The sequence below is a fragment of the Talpa occidentalis genome, unplaced genomic scaffold (assembly GCF_014898055.3).
Source record: "Talpa occidentalis isolate TD23 unplaced genomic scaffold, MPIMG_talOcc4v2.1 talOcc4.12, whole genome shotgun sequence".
Lineage (NCBI taxonomy): Eukaryota > Metazoa > Chordata > Mammalia > Eulipotyphla > Talpidae > Talpa > Talpa occidentalis.
In genome coordinates, this window is record NW_023601212.1 from 28,126,997 (window position 1) to 28,143,947 (window position 16,951).

A 16,951-nucleotide genomic window follows, 5' to 3' on the forward strand; every position below is an offset into this window, starting at 1 on the left:
CAGTGCTATCACCACCTATGGCCTGAGTTCAATCCCCAGCCAGGGAACTAACCCACATATGTCACAGTAGACCTCTCCTGTCTCACCCCGCTGCTCCCCTTGGCAGTGTATTTCAGTAAATCCAGCTGTTCTGCTCCCCACTCTGTCTCTGGTAAATCCTCTCACCTGCTGTACCTCTAATCTACACTCCAGTTCTTCTACACACACACACACATACATACACACACACACACACACACACACACACACAATATTTAGCAAACCAAAAAGATCATGAAAAGAACAGAAGGGTAGTACTTGCCAGGAGTTGGGGAAAGGAGGCAATGGATATGGGGTTTCTTTTTAGGGTGATGGAAATGTTCTGGAATTAAATAATGGTGATAGCTGTGCAACTTTAGGACTAAACCCTTTAAGGATGGGTTCTATGCTGTTTGAATTTTATCTCAATTTAAGTAAAAGTACTGAAAGCAAAATTAAGAGCATAGTTTTATGTGAAAGTTTGTTCAGGGGTACACATTATAAATAGAATGTGTTTAATCACTTCCTACTTAGAAAATGCAGAGAAGTTCTCAATGTCGGTAGTTCGTTACACTGGTTAGAAGGCCATGCTAACAAATCTAAGCCTGTCACTTTGTCCCCTTGTCTAAACCAGTCAATCTTACCCTTTTTTCAGACACAGATTGCATTTCTAGTGCTGATTAGCTATCTGTTAAATTCATGCAATTGTTATAGGGAATCTCAGTGAGAGAATATGGCCTCTCCATGCAAATTCACCACTATTACTGGAAAAACAACTCACACTCTACTGAGAGCAGATCAATAATCATCCTTGACACAGAGCATAGAGTCAATATTTTAGTTATGCTATAATGAAGACTCATTTATAAGTTCCTCAAAGTTTCAAAGTATAAAAGGGAAAGTTCGAGATAGGTATGATGTGGACATTCCTGAAAAATATATCTATGAATGGGTGTGCTTATACTACTACAAGCGAGAGTAACTTAAGAATAATTGAGAAGCTTAATGCATTATTTGTGAAATGATGAAAGCACAAGGAACAATGCTTAAATCCTTAATTTCAAACCATTTACAAGCAGCAACTTCTAAACTAAACATGATGTAAAATAATCACTTAGTGGAAAAGCAAAATAATTATTTTTGATTTAGTGAAAATTCTAAACATAGTTGCTATATAATTGAGAAATTCCTTCTCAGGGCTTTTCTCACAAGATCAGGAGCGATATTTTACCAACTCATTTATCTTGAGTAGGTATTTAACAATTCTTTTGTCTTCTCAAGACAACCGGGGCTGGGAAGGTTGGGGCTGCTTCAAGGTGACATTTTAATTTTCCTTTGTATTTAGATCCCATAACAAAGTGCTTAGCTCATATGAAGTGTCCAATAAATTAATTCTCATTAATTCCTGAGAATTAATGAAATATATTTCATAAGAAAATTTTAAATATTTCAAGATCTTTGCTATAGCTCTGCAGAGATCTTTAAGAACAGCGCACCTCTCAATTAGCCGCACAGCCTTCTTTCACTCCATTCCATGGGTCAGCGGTCACCTGCTCTTTTCACTCTACCTGGACACTTTACATAAAAGCTCTCACAATTTGTTAAAAGTTTACAGAAATATTGAAGGTGACAAATGTTATCTTGAGGTTTGGGCATGTAAGAATCATTTCCTTTATCCAAATTCAGTCAAGTTTCCAAGGGTAGACAAAAGGCACAACAATTGATCTTGGTCCTACTGGGGATTCAAGGTTTGAGTGCCAAACCCTGAACTCCGCTTTACTTTGGTCCATTATGCTAATCAGTCTTCTGTCAGCTCTGATTAGCATGAGTATCCTCAGACACTTGATTTCAACTCAGCAGCCACCTGGCTCTACTCTCTTTGTTCTATCGACAAACTGTGTCCTTATCATCTTTTTAATTTCCATGGAGCCCTGAACATTGTCTAAGTACTCGAGAACTAGATTGCATTTCTCTGATCTAATAATCCTAATGTAATCCTCATATTACTCAAGAGTGAAAGTGCTGAGATGGATCCAACCCTGCCACCCACTTGCAAGCTACTCTAAGATAGCTTCTGTAGTTTAGAGCTATAATTGGTACACATTTCTAGAAGAAACCATGAAAAATGGTGAAGGCAGCACAAAGAGATCTACGATGGCACTTCTGAATCCTGAACTATAGTCAGTTAATGATAGGATTCTACAGGGAATATAAGCTATTCCAAGGAAGCCAAAATGGTATACTTGCTAATATCTGTAATGAAGGATTTGGGTCATGTTGAAGTGAATTCTGAGAAAACAGATTCTTTACAGACCATGACCATAAAATGTTTCCAAAGTTTGATATTAATACCTAGATTATTGATCAACGTTCATCCTATTTTGATCTTGACACTGAAAGGAAATCAATCATGTTAGCTTGTTGGCTTTTCTTTCTTTTATGCAACTTTACTCTCACCTGTTTTCTGCCCAGATTTCAAAGTCCTTGGTGGGTCAGCCCTGCCCAACGTACTCACTCTCCACTGTCCTTCACTAGGCACCCCATGCTGGGGCCAAACTAGTATGTGCACTGTCCCTCACCCATGCCAAGCACGTGCCTGTGTCCTGGCCTGTGATCCCATGACTGTCCTTCTCTGAAATGATGTGCCTTCTTCCTGCCTCTCTTTCAAGGACAGTTTAAGTCTCACTTCATCTCTGAATTATTCCGACTCCATCTTTCTTTGCCTTTCATTCTTCCAATTTTCTATTGCAATTATAGGCTCAACGTTTAAATTTAGCATCTAAATATAAACCATCTTACATTAGCATTACCTCCCTAATTAGAATGTAAGCTCCTAGAGGACAGCACTCAACTGAAAATGATACTGTGAACCTAGCACAGTGCCAAACACATACTTAGGAATCAATACCAATCCATGAATCACTCCACTCGTTTTACAGCTGGAAGGGACCTTGGAGATCACTTAGTCCTGCCCTTCATTTTGTGTGTGAGGACTCTGCAGTCCACAATTTACTCACTGGTCTATCTGAAAATAAATGATGGTTATTCATTAACTAATTTGCATTTACTGTAGCAACCAGATTGTCGTTTCCACCAGGGTTTAGTAAGTACAGGTTGCAAAGAACAGCAGGTCAGGCAAACACTTAAATAACGTTCTGTTATGTGAAACACAGGAAACAAACCTACCTGCAGCTCCAACTGAGCAGGCAGCATTAGAGGAGAGAAAAACAGTTACATTACCAAGTGGATTGGAAGACTTCCCTTCAGTTGGTCATTACCAATCTGGATAGAAAAGATGGAAAATACATAGCCCTACTTTTTAGAATGTGTGAGGAGGAAGAGGGAAAGAGCTCAACTATGTCTGACCTCCAAAAACCATGACAGGTGGCTTCTGCCTTGACACAGGAACCAAAACCAGGGAAGCAACAAGTACAGGGACAGACCATGCTGGTCCATCCATATCTGTACTACCTGTGTGAACTTCAGTGTCTTCCTTAAAAAAAAAAATTAAATTTAGGAGGCATTTCTCTGGACTAAGTGAAGGGTCAGAATGTTCAAAGCAGAAAGGATAGTACTTGAGCGAGAGAATGAAATGCGGGCTGGGAAATAATGTAGAATGATGAGCAGGAAGGTCTTTATTTTTAGTTGTTTGCCTTTCTGGTTTAGATGTAGGTGTGTATATACATGCTTTTGAAGTAATATAAATAGAGTCAACATTTTTATATTTCCATCACAGGACCCTCACTCATAACGGAGATTCAGCCTCAGAGTTTTTTGCCCTCCAATGCTATCTTGTGACTATAAATGTTTCAATGTATTTTAACATGAAGGCACGGACTATTTTTCAAGGTCCCTTCTAGCCTATAGGCAAATAAGATCAAAAGAAACCTACACTAAATCAATCATCCATTTAGAAATTGTAAAACCTGGGAAGTTAAACAAAACATCTCTTCCACCTACACATAACATGCTAACAGAATAAAAGTCTTTATATGTCCTGCTGCCTCTGATGTGGGTTTCAAGAAATTGTCTTCTGGATGTAAATTGTCAACACAGGCCCTCAGCCCACAAAGCACACTGTTCCCTACGTGCATCCCCTGAGCTCCTAACTCAGACTCAACTGCTATCTATGACACAGAAATAAAGCACATCTGCCCTAGAAGCCGGGGAGGCCCCGCAGCCACACAGCCTGTGGTCAAGATGCAGGTCACACACAAGATCCTGACTGACCCCCCCAAACCTAGCTCTCAACTTGCAGCCGCCCCCAGGTACTTAGAGAGTACCTGAGACATCAACCTGGACACAGATCCCTTTGCACTGATGAGTAACGACACTGACCAGTCTCCTCTTGGAAACTGTAGATAACCAAATTCAGATACCCAGAATTAACCTGACAGCTATCATTAGGCACAGGTTAGCCGGGCCTAACATGTAAATTGTTATAATTAAATGTACTAATTTCTCCTTTTCCCATGTGTAAGTTCAGAGTACCAGAGAGCTATCCTACTTGAACAATACTAGCCCACGAACTGCCCAAAGCCAGACTTCTGTGTCATAAACAAACTGATCAAATCTGGACCAGTCATTCCAGCCTGCCTCACAGGCACTGAGAAATCGTTAGTACTTTCTTCCGAGACAAGGAGCCTATGGTAGGCTAGATGCAGGATGTCCAAGTGGAGAGTGAGTAGACTGGAAACACAGCACCCAGGAAGCTGTCTGACTGGAGGAAGGCCAGCACCTACGGAGAAGGGGCCCTGCCACCTACTTACTCGGATGCGTTTGGCCCTGCGCATGTCGTCGGCAGTCAGGGTGCTCTGTGTGGGCAGCACGCTCTCCTCATGCTGTGGCTGCAGATGCAGGCTGTGAGTTTCTGGCTCCTGCTCCAGAGAAGACGAGGTCTCCTGTGGCAGCTGAGGGATTGGGAGGGTGGTTTGTTCCGGTTGATCCAGCCCATTCAGAGTAGCGGGTTCAGTCTCATCAAACTGCTCCTTGGTGGAAAAATGTAGCAAGTCCTAAAATGGCAATCATCAGGAATTATTTCCCTAGCTAGACAGAGATTAGTGCTAGAAGGAATGTCAGCTAAGATTCAGAATTGCTGCTTATTTATTTAAATGATGAGAGTCAGAGTTCTCAGAAAAAAATACTCTCCTGCTAGGAAAGTTAATGAGGTAGCCATCCTCAGAATGTACATATTATGAGATAGTCCAGATCACTTCATGAGGAAAAAACTGTGACAGGACTAAGAATATTCTGGAATGATATCATTTTCATTGTTTAAAATTATTCAAGATTTCCCCAATAATATCGCTGAAAAATTTAAAAAAATTTTAAGTCAACAAAACTGAGCTCTTGTTGATATTTGAAAATATATTGTCTTTCTCTAATCATACTTTAGTTAACAGATGGCAAATCACCGACATGACAAGTGTTTGTATTTAAGTCTAGCAATAGTTCTGTTAAGTTCTCCAAGCAAACATCTAACCAGTAGCTCCTTCCCATCCCCCAGTACCTGTGTCCCATCATCACACTTTTCCCCATTTTCACTGGTTATTTCCAAGCGGATAAATTTGGGGGGACGCCCTGGCCTTCGACCTGGGCCAAATCGCCTCTTGCCTCGTCCCCTTCCTCGGCCTCTTGCTCTGGGGACAAGAGATTTGGGTTATAAATAATGGTCATGGTTGCATAATACTCTGTAACAAATATTGCCCTAAGTGATCCTGAAATCTTGATTTTCTCTCACTGTATTACTTTACCCAATTCATTTCTCTAATAGAACTGTTTTGCTAATACATGCTTTCTAAATTTCTCACCATTCCCCTCTAGATATCTCAAATATTAAAATGTTTTTTAAAAAAGATGAGGAGCTTTTGAAATTCAAAGCATGATGCCATTTGCTACCAAGAATTCTAAAGCATAAACACATCTCTGAAATGACATGAGAAATGCAGACAGGACAGAACACGCTAAGCTCTGGCATGTGTTCTGAGAGACAAGATCCCAATCTTTCCTCCTTCCCCTTGCCTCACCTCATATTCCTTTTTAGAAATATGGCTAGATTCAACAGCACTTTCTTGTTTTACTAGAAGCTTCTGGAAAGTCTGAACAAATTTCTAATTCAATTATTCCACAACATATCTAGTAAACACCAAATAAATGTCAGTTCCTTTGCCTGGACTTCTAATAATCAAAAATTCCTTAGTAAAAAGAATTCAGAAAGTATGTCATTAAAACCTCTTTTAGAAGATGTGTGTGTGAGATGAGTATACTTTAATCAGATCATACTTTATTTTTCCACTCACCTATTTAGGCATTAAACAAAAGTTATGGGTTTTTTCCCCAGGAACTTTTAAAAGATTCTAATTGTGGAAAATCCTGAACCCAAGCAAATGTAGAGAATAACATAATGAAGCCAATTTCAACATTTACTAACTCATGGTCAAGTTTGTTCCCTCTATATTCTTATGACCCCCCCCCGCCACTACCACCACACGCATACTCCTCAACACCATTATCATACCTTAAAAAAACTGCTATCCACTTAGTAGTGTTAAATCTAGTCAAAGTTCAAATTTTCCTAATTGTCTCCAATTTCTTTTAATAGAATTGTGGTGCAATGAATGCAGCTGGAAAATGGCACACAGCCATGCTGGTGGTTTGGCTCTAATCTCATGACCATGAACCTCAAGTGAGCTCTTCATGTTGCAGGCAACTGTACAGTGCTCCTCTAGAACATCTGTTTTCCTGCCTCCCTAAATGATACTTCTCACCACCACCTCTTTCACATCCTATAAAAGTTGACAAATGTACACATGTCCCATTTCTACTACCCTATTGCAAGCCACTGTCATTCTTCACCTAAACTGTTGAAATAGCTTCGAACTGGACTCCCTGTCTTCATTCTTGCTCCAATATTAGCTAATGTGATATTTTATTTTTACCCAGAGTGATGATTCACAATACTCCCTGATCAAAACCCTTGAAAGACTTCTCATCCTACTTAAGATAAAATCCTACCTTCACACATAAGGCCCTACCTGACCTAGTTCCTGCCGCCCCCATTCCTGAATGAGTCTTCTTCATCTATCTTTGTTATATAGTGAAAATAAACACAGAATTTAGCTTGATAAATGAGTTCTATTACTGAAAAAAAATTGGAAATCAAAAATGTAAATTATTTCGAAGTCGTTTGCTATCTCAAGAATTCCTCTTTCAAAATCTCTAGATAAGGGATATTTAACTAAGGTGAAAGGATCTCCCATTCATAATGATAATGCTGAAGAAGAGGACCAGGGAGTAATAGATAACCTCTCTGGTTACCTACCTACCTACTACTACTACTACTACACACACACACACACACACACACACACACACACACACACACACACACACCCCAATGCTCACTACCTTATAGACCGTTCAGAAATAACTCTGGACTTTTAAAAAATAAACTTGTGAAATTATCCCCCTCCTCATACCTGCTAAACACATCCAGTTTCTCATCATGAGTATTGAGATGCTGTTGCAATTGCTCTGAGCTTACAAATCGGCGGTTACATTCGTAACAGGGCCAATTCTTCTCTTGCTCTCGAAGAACTATAGTCACAGGAGAGAAATCACAAAGGCTGATGATCAATAAACACCAATAAGACTCAAATGCCCAGTATTCCCACCATTCTCATCTCATTATGTTTATAAATATATAGCAGCTGCCATCTACATTGTTACTTTGTTACAAAAGCAAAGGCAAACGTTTGACAGAAAGGTGGTAATTAGAATCTTATTTTCTTACATATTCATGTATGACATCAAAGGAACAAATACCCTTGTACTATTATACTACTCTCTCCCACCCAACACACACACATACACACACACACCCCCCAGCATACAACCTCTCCACATTGGAAAGACAAAAAATACTACCATGGAAATTTGTATTCAGATAAATACTAATACAGATCCAATAATAATCATAATCTGAGGTGCATTTTATCACTAACAACTTGAAAAATCAATGCCCAATACAATCACTTTAACAAAATGTCCAGCGGTTTATTAAAGCTGACTGTATGCATAGCCTGTGACCCAACAACTCAACTCCAACTCTGAGTCCCACCAAAACATGCACATAGGTTCACTAAAGGCATGTGTAAGAATGTTCACAGTGGCATTCTTCATAATATCCAAAATCTAGAAACAACCCTGTCAAATAATAGATTGGGCTGGGTCTTGTCCCTGGTTCCTGGGAGATAACCTCTAAATCTTTGGAATTTCCCAAGTGATAAGAGTGTCTTTAACCATTTATGGTGGTCTCTGACCAGACCTGAGTTTAGGCTAATGAGAGGACTCTGGATGGGAGTTGTCTGCGTAAGAAACCCAACCAATGACTGCAGGATTGGGGCTTTGAGCCAGGTGATATCACTCAGGAAGGGGAGCAGAAGCTGTAGGGTAAGTGCCATCACAGGGCCAATGAGTCCATTGGTCATGCCCAAGTAATGGTGCCACAATAAAGCCTCTGGGCACTGAAGCTCAGATGAGCTTTCCTGACTGGTAATCTTACATCAGTGTGCCAAAGAGGTGACACCATCTATGGACCTCCCAAATCTTGCCTTCAGTGAGTCTCTTCATTTGGCTGGCCCTCATGTGTATCCTTTAAATAAAACTGTAATGGTAAGTACAACACTTTTCTGAGGTCTGTGAGTCACCTCGAGAATTATCAAACAAAAGGGTAAGGGGACTCCTTAAATTGTAACTAGCTTGTCAAAGTGCAGGAAGTATGGGAACTCCAGAGCTTGACGCTGGTGACTGCCCTTAACCTGTAGACTGCGACCTAGCTCCAGGGGGTTAGGGTGAGCATTGCACTGTACAACCCAAATTTTCAGCTACAGTACATGAACTGTGGTGCATTCACACAACAGAACACCCAACAGCAGTGAGAATGAACAAGGGATGAATCTCACATACATAATGTTGAGCAAAATATGCCCACACACTAAAAGTGTACATATATAATTCTATTGATATAATTGTCAGTAACAAGCATCTCATATCTGTGGTCTTAGAAGTCAGGAGCCAAGTCATACTTGGGAGTAAGAGGGAGTCAGAAGTGGCACAAGAGACTCTGGGGCACTAGTCATGCTCTGTATCTTGATCTGGGTGCAGGTTCCACAGGTATGTCCACTCTGAATATTCAGGCTATTGACACTTGCTCTGATAATTCTGTAAGCAGATTACACTTAGATAACATTTCCATCAAAGACTGTCAACGCCTGCCTGCCTTGCTATGTCCTCAGCGATCACAACCAGATAGGATCATCCTCTAATCCAGGTTCTAATTTAGCATTTGGAGGTTTTCATTAAATTAAGTGCTATTTTCCTGTACTCAGGGAAGAAATGTAAATATATGTCATTGTCATTTGATCCTAGAATTTGACAGAGATGTGCAGCTCTAAAAAACCTACTGGAAAAGCCTCTTAAATACATTGAGATGGAAGAATTAGAGGTTACATATTGAATACATGCAATTTAGAATTCATATAGAAAACATAAAATCTTTAAAAAGTCAACCACCTTTCCTTTCTTCCTCAGAAATGTCATGAATTTTCTGGTTCACAAACTCAGCATAGGATGCAGCGTACCAAACCTGCAAGAACCAAACAGATCATCAAGAACTACAGGATGCACCAGGTGTTCCTAGCATGCTTAAATTCTTTATCCTGCTTACAAAAACAATTCAGGCTTTTCCACTCCCCACAAAAAAACAAACAACAAAAAAACACCCCACAGTGTGAACTGACCCCTTTAACATCAGTTTGCTGATGGCCAGTCATGAAATTCATTTGCCAAGAAACACAGCATGATTTTTCCTTTAAAAAAAAGTTTTTGTTATTAGAACAACTCCACAAGAGATTACATTTATAGTCTCTTCATCTAAATAAAACAGCCTCTTCTGGTTTTTTTTTTTTTAATCTGTATTTCAACAGAGGTTTTTACACAGCTATAATCCCAGTGGCTTCCACACCACATGCCACCAAATAACTTTCACTAGGATCACCAAGTATGTCAAATGCTGCCACCACCTGCTGAGTGTCTTCCTCCTAGCCCAGTGACTGACTCGTCTGGCTCTTTTTCCTCTCCCTGATTCTAAATTTTGGTGGTCTTCAAAGGTTAGTCCTAGTCCAGAGCATTCTTATTTTTCCTTATTTTAACTCCACCCATTTCCAACCAACTCTGTGCTAAAGGCTCCCAAGACCCTCCATCCCAGACCCTCCTTCCTCTCTATTCCCTCTATGTACCTGCTTCCGCTTACCTGATATTTTGAATGTTTTACAAATTGCTCAAATATCCAGAACTGAATTCTAGACCTTTCCCTTATCACACCCCTGCCTCTCCTAGCCATCTCAATGAACACCTTACTTCCACCCAATTGCTCAGACTTGAAACCTCAAGGGTATCTTGATTTCCCAGTTTTCTTCCATAATCCTTCAGCAAGAACTACTGATTGCTCAGATGTTCTCCATCTCTACTTCTCTCACCTGGATGCGTGCCAAGATGAGCAGGTGCCTGGAGTTCTACCTGACCTGCTAACAAGACCTTTTTTACACTCTTGCCTCTGCCAACCCAGAGTGGTCTTATTAAAACACAATCAGGGGCTCCCTGGTGGCGCAGCGGTTGAGCGCTGGTTGCGAAGCTGCCCGCAGCCTCTGCAGCGCCGGTTGATTCCCGGCTGCTCCCCGGCCACCAGAGGAGGGCCCCACATGGTGCGCAGACCTCTCCTGCCGCCCGCTGCTCCCTTAGCCGTGTACTTCGGTCCTTCTGCTGCTCTGCTCCCCGCTCTGGCTCTGGTGAATTCTCTCACCCTCCTGCGCTTCTGACTGTACCCAGTGCATGTATAAACGAAACAAACGAACAAATAAATAAATAAAATGCCTCTATAAAAAAAAAAAAACACAATCAGATTTCGTCATTCCCTAGCTTAAAAGGCAGCAACAGTTTTCATTTTATGATAACCTGAAGTGCTCCAGGATGGTCTCCAAAGGGTTCCGTGATCTGCCCCTACCTCCCTAAGCAATTAAGCTCTTACCACACTCCCTTGCCTGCCCTTCAGCCAAAAGGCCCAGCTGGCAGTATGCCAAGTTCTTTCCCACCTCAATCTCTGCCCTTGCTGTTTCACCAGTGGGAAAGATGGGTTCTTCATCTTCACCCCCCCCTCACCCATCTACATCACTGACCCCTTTATTCCACAGTTCTCAGCCTAAAGATGTATCTTCTGCAAGGCCTTCCCTATCCATCACACCCAAATTGGCCCCTTTTCCTGTTATTTCCTTTTACATTTCCTTTGTAGCATTTACGACATTCAATATTTGCATTTACATCTTTCCACCCATCTCCCTTCTACAATATAAATTCTCTAAACATAGGGAAACCAATCTCACTTTTCCTAGTAACTGTAGGAGTTCAACACATTAATCACTAAGTGAATTAATCATACATAACTGTTATGGAACATTAACGATATGGAAATATAGATTTACATTGGAAATATTTATATTGAAAACATTTATTTTTAACTATGGAATAATTTCTATGGCATCTACATTCTGTAATTTACTTAATCACAATCCTGTTGGTTGGATTTTTATCATCTTGCAAATATAAATTCTACTCAATTCCATATTTCCAATATGTGTCTATTTCATATTTTCACATTTCAGAAATCAGAATGGGTCTCACAACCCAGAGCATTCTAGTCACTGCCATAATGTACTTCTTTTTCTTTTTAAGGATTATTTATTTATGCATACAAGAACTGTGGTACAGGCCAGAGGTGTGGGGGAGTAAGAGAATTCACCAGAGTGGGGAACAGAACAGGAAGAGTGATTGAAATACACAGCTGAGGGGAGCAGCAGGCGAGACAGGAGAGGTCTGCTGCCCATACGGTGGCTCCCTGGCCGGGGATTGAACTCATCCGCAGTGGCTGCGGATAGCTTCATAGGTTGTGTCTTAACCCATTGCGCCACCAGGGAGGCCCATAATGCACTTCTAACTGCTTCCTCATTGTTCCTGCACCCACTTGTGCAAGCCTTTTGTACTATTCTCACTTCATTCAGTTCTGCCCCCTATTGACACCCCATGGTTGTTAACACTTGTCAAGCAACATAATGAGGGGGCAGGGAGGGAAACTGCCATCTTCCTCAGAATAAATAGAATATATTTCAAAGTAATTCAAAGCTGATGTGATCACCCAGCAGGAATTCTCATTAAGATTGCCAACAGTAAAAAGAAGAGAATAAAAACTGGAAAATTTAAAAAGACTAAAAAAATAAGTTAAAAATATGGTATTACAAAATCTAACATGTCTAAGCCCTATCGTTGTTTATAATTGTTTCCTTAGACTAACTTTCAAGGAGGACTGGGTTTCAAGGATTGGCTTACTCAGCCAAGAATATTTTTGCTGTAAGTTGCCAAAAATAGTCTGCAAAATTTTGTAATTCTGTACTGAATGTTTTTGTTAAACTCTCACATTCATTGTACTATATCCATTTATTTTTGCTAATTTAACAAAAATAGCAATCACAGCTATTTTAAGGGTTTTTAAAATTATCAATGCTAAAACAAATTTTTTAACATTTCTTATTATTATCTTCCTCCAAATAAAGTCTACTCCTGGCATTTGTCCACCTGACCCTAGGATTTAATGAGGATAGCAGTGTACAAATTCTGTCTTTATATTTCAACTTTAAAATGTGTATTACAATGATTCTGTTGCTTCCTTTTTATCTGTTGTTTCACTTGTTCATTATGCTGAAATATTAGATTTTTATTTAATTGTTCCTGTCTGTCTTTCCCTCTACAGGTCTACTTACTGCTTTAAGGATAAGATGACCTGGGCCTCCCTGGTGCTTGGGGTTAAGTCTCAGAGTTATCACTGTGATGGCCTAGTTTGATCCTGGCCAGGAAGCTAACCCACATGTGCAGCACACTCTCTGTCTGGCCTGCTGCTCCCTTAGCAGTGGATTTCAGCAAATTCACTGTTCTGCTCCCCATTCTGTCTCTTTGAATCCTCTCAGCCCCTGTACCTCTGGCCTACACCCCAGTTCTTCTATGCAAAAATAAATTTTAAAAAATTTTTTAATTAGAAAAAGATACAATAATCTTCCACCATTAAGAAGTACTCTAGTTTTTTCTTATTAAGAATTTACTGGGCTAGGTGGTGTGAAAATCTATTTTTACACATTTTCACTTGGATTTATGGGTTATATAGTTGATGATTAAAAGATGTGGGTTTTGTGCAGATTTGGAACAAAGTCTAGGTGTTTTCTCCTCGTGAAGAGCTCTCTTCTTCTCACTTTTACTGAGGCAGCAAGCAATGCAGTGCTGCCGTGCTGACAGGACCATCGTCACCTACTTGTCACTTCTATCAGGAACATACAGAGTCCTCTGACCCCTCTTTTGGCCATTTCCTATCACAGCAGAATCATAGCAGAATTTTTATTATGACATCAAGACTTAATTTTTTTTTTTTTTTAAGGCTTAGGGCTACATTTATTTTTTTAAAGATTTATTTATTTATTTATTTATGCAAGTACTGGGTACAGTCAGAAGCGCGGAAGGGTGAGAGAATTCACCAGAGCCAGAGGGGAGAGCAGAAGGCAGATGGACAAAGTACACTGCTGAGGGGAGCAGCGGGCGGCAGGAGAGGTCTGCGCGCCATGTGGGACCCTCACCGGTGGCGGGAATTGAACTGGCGCTGCAGAGGCTACAGGCAGCTTCGCACCCAGCGCTCAACTGCTGCGCCACCGGGAGGCCCAAGACTTAATATTTAGACACATTTCGACAGATAGTTATCTCTGAAGAATAGATCCCTGAAATCAGAATTCAATGCATATTCTTTAGGTAAAATGAAACATTCTGATAAAACAAGGAAATCTTGCCCATACATTAGAATTCCACTTTCACAAGATCACCTGTTTCCCAACTAATTTTTTCGTTAGTGTCAATGATGTTAAATCACCCCATCTTCCATCACTCCATCAAAAGTACTGCTCCCCAAAGAAACTATTCCTTACTTATAGTCATAGGTCTTCGTGTGGAACTCTGGTAGACCCAAATATCAGCTAGCTTGTTTATGGGATTACTATAGATGCCCAGATATATCCACTCAAAAAGTAAGTAAAAATATAAGGAAAAGGCCATTTTTGTAAGAATCCCTTCTAGGGGTAAAAAGACTAAGAAAAGCATTAACAATCACTATTCCTAGCAAAGGCACCCTAACCCCAGCTCTGTACCTTCAGTTCTTGCTTGGGTTCCACATTCTTTATCGTTGTGTAATATACATGGTGGCCATATGGGTAAGCCACCAGGTTCTGCTCCAGGTGATTCTGGGCTGGACGTACGAACATCATCCAGTTACAAAGAGTCTCATCAGACAACTCAAACCACAGGTCTTCATGCAAGTCCCTGTCTTTTCTGTCTCCTTTATCAAGAGAAACCTGCAGCAAAGAGAAAGTAAAAAGTCATACACACACACACACACACACACACACACACACACACACATACACCCCACATCTGATGTCATAACACAGGAAATACTGCTCCTTAAATTACCCATATATCCTGATTCTTCCCTTTGTATCTAAAAAGATACTGAAATTACATCGTGTTCAATATCAAGGAAAAGGATACTTATAAAAGACTCACCTGTAGGAGAATTACCTGGCAAAACCTAGCAACCTGATTATAGTTTCAGTTGATGTTTCATTATTACCTAACATATTTTTTAATCTGCAAATAAAACAGAAAATGCAAGCAAAATACTCTCCATTTCATTAAACTCACTTCTTTTGGGATTCAACTGCATTTATTTATAATGTATAAGCTGGTGACAGGTATTTCTTTTTACAAAGTATATTCTTTCTTGGAGATCTTGAGCATTCACCAAAGAAAATCCCCCATAACAGCAGCTGATTTCTCAAAAAAACAAACCCCAAATAGTTTCCCTTCCTTCTGTCCCTTCCTGGTATTCCAGAGTGGTTCTTCAAGAAGCAGGCAATTTTTAAAAAAGCAAAGCAGGTTGGAAAGAGCAAAAGCACCAAAAGTAAGGAAAAGATATCAGTATGAACATTAACCATACAGTGAACTGCTCATTAACAAGAGTCAACAGGAGAGAGCTGTTTCAAAATTAAAAGGTGTTTCCTGAAAGCAGCACTGGCATTTAGCAGATGACATGAGTCTACATAAGTTTCCTTATGTTCCAGTCAAATCTTTTGTTTGTTTGTTTTTTAACACAGCCTAAGTGCTGAATTGTGTAGCTCACATTCATATGGTGAAGCCCTAACACCCTCAAAGTTGAAAATGTGACTGCATTGGAGGCAGGGATTTTCAAAAGAGGTGATTAAGTTAACACAAGTTCATGAGAGTGGGTCCTAATCCAATCTGACTGGCGTCCTAACAAGAGGAGGTTAGGAAAACAAGACACCAGGGGCAACTTTGCAGCAAAGGATGACCACATGCAAAGGCAGCAAGAAAGCAGCCATCTGCAAGGCAAGGCAAGAGGTCTCAGAGGAAACTATCCCCTGCCCAGACCCTTATCTTGACCTTCCGGCCTCCAGATTGTGAGAAAATAAATGTCTGATGTTTAAGCTACCAAGTCTTTGATAATTTGTTTTGGCAGCCCTGACAAACTAATACAGTCCCTGACAACTACACCATTTTTACGCTAGAATTAATCATCTAATGCCCTGGGGCAATGCCCTGAAACTACAGTTTCAGGTGATCTCCATTTCATTGGTAGGAGAAAAAAAGTTTTCACTTAAAACAAATTAAGCAGAGAAAGAATAATATTACCAAACAAGGTGCACGAAATTGAATCAAGAAACTCAGTAGGAAAATGTGTTTTCCTTTAAAACCACTAAGAACAAGTATGAACTATGATAAATCATAAATTACCTTTAGATGAATATAACAGTCTTTCAGCTCGGACTCTCTGACGAGGGGTCCCTCCACAGGACCAAACTGGGTGCGTTTGGGAATGCGTCTTTTGGAGAACACGCCCCCCAAAACCTGTCAATGTAGAGGACCAGAGGGAGGCTGGCTCTGGCTCTGGTGAGCACCGCCGGTTGGGGATAGGGTGCAAGGGGCCATGCTTTGGGCACACTGAAGAATGTGCATTATTACACTCCTCACACCCTGCAAAAGAGCAAAAATTTTGAAGTCAAACCAGCTTCACTTATCTCAGGTAATAAGTTCTAACCTGAAAAATCCACAAATTTAAGTTTTAAAGCCAAAATTAAGTGAAGTCCTAGGGTCACACCACCCAATTGTAATACATCAGCTTTCATAGACCAATAAAGCCCTGTCATTTTCCTCTAAAATCAGGCAGAATTAAGCATATACGTGCCAAAAATAATATGCAGGCTGTGACTTCTTCTCTCTACTGGATAGTAATTTGACTAGTGGCCGCTAAATTTACAAGTCAATTATAAAAAGAAGAGAAAAAAGAAGAGCTTATTAGATTAAATGCTACAAAATCTACTGAGACAAAATAGGTGAATCTTATAGTATATAAATTACCCCAAAAGGTATTTAAAAAAAAACTGACAATATTCTTTAATCTGCTCCCTCAAAGGGAGTCATAGAAGCCTCATTGTCTGGGCCTGTCTGACTCAAACAAAGTGCTATACAGTTTGAGGTATCGATGGACACTGTGTGAGGATAAAGTTCAAAGGGATGAATTCAACATCCCAGCCTTCATGCACTTAAATGACACGACCTCACAGGACGTGTATTTCTAGCTCCCTGTAGGAGTGATCAGTTTCACTAACCATTCACATTCACAATCACTCCCTCCTCCCAGTAGTGCCCATCTGTACAGTAGCTGTTAGAACTGAATGTGGACAGACACAAAACAGAGAAAAGTGATTAGACA

General features: G+C 40.2%; 1 protein-coding gene across 3 annotated transcripts in view; it reads right to left on the bottom strand.

Moving 5' to 3' along the window:
* PRDM10 (PR/SET domain 10) overlaps positions 1-16,951 on the bottom strand; it is a 103,749-nt gene that overhangs the window by 25,696 nt on the left and 61,102 nt on the right. For 2 of the 3 annotated variants that reach the window (XM_037505638.2, XM_037505637.2), the window contains exons 1-6: positions 15,973-16,067; positions 14,310-14,513; positions 9,592-9,664; positions 7,497-7,614; positions 5,528-5,657; positions 4,788-5,030 (exon numbers count right to left, since the gene is read on the bottom strand). In XM_037505638.2, the coding sequence (XP_037361535.1) occupies positions 4,788-5,030; positions 5,528-5,657; positions 7,497-7,614; positions 9,592-9,664; positions 14,310-14,426 (681 nt within the window). In that variant the 5' untranslated portion in view covers positions 14,427-14,513; positions 15,973-16,067. Of the gene's footprint in view, positions 1-4,787; positions 5,031-5,527; positions 5,658-7,496; positions 7,615-9,591; positions 9,665-14,309; positions 14,514-15,972; positions 16,068-16,951 lie in introns of those variants that run through there. The other variant, XM_037505639.2, reaches the window with a different exon arrangement.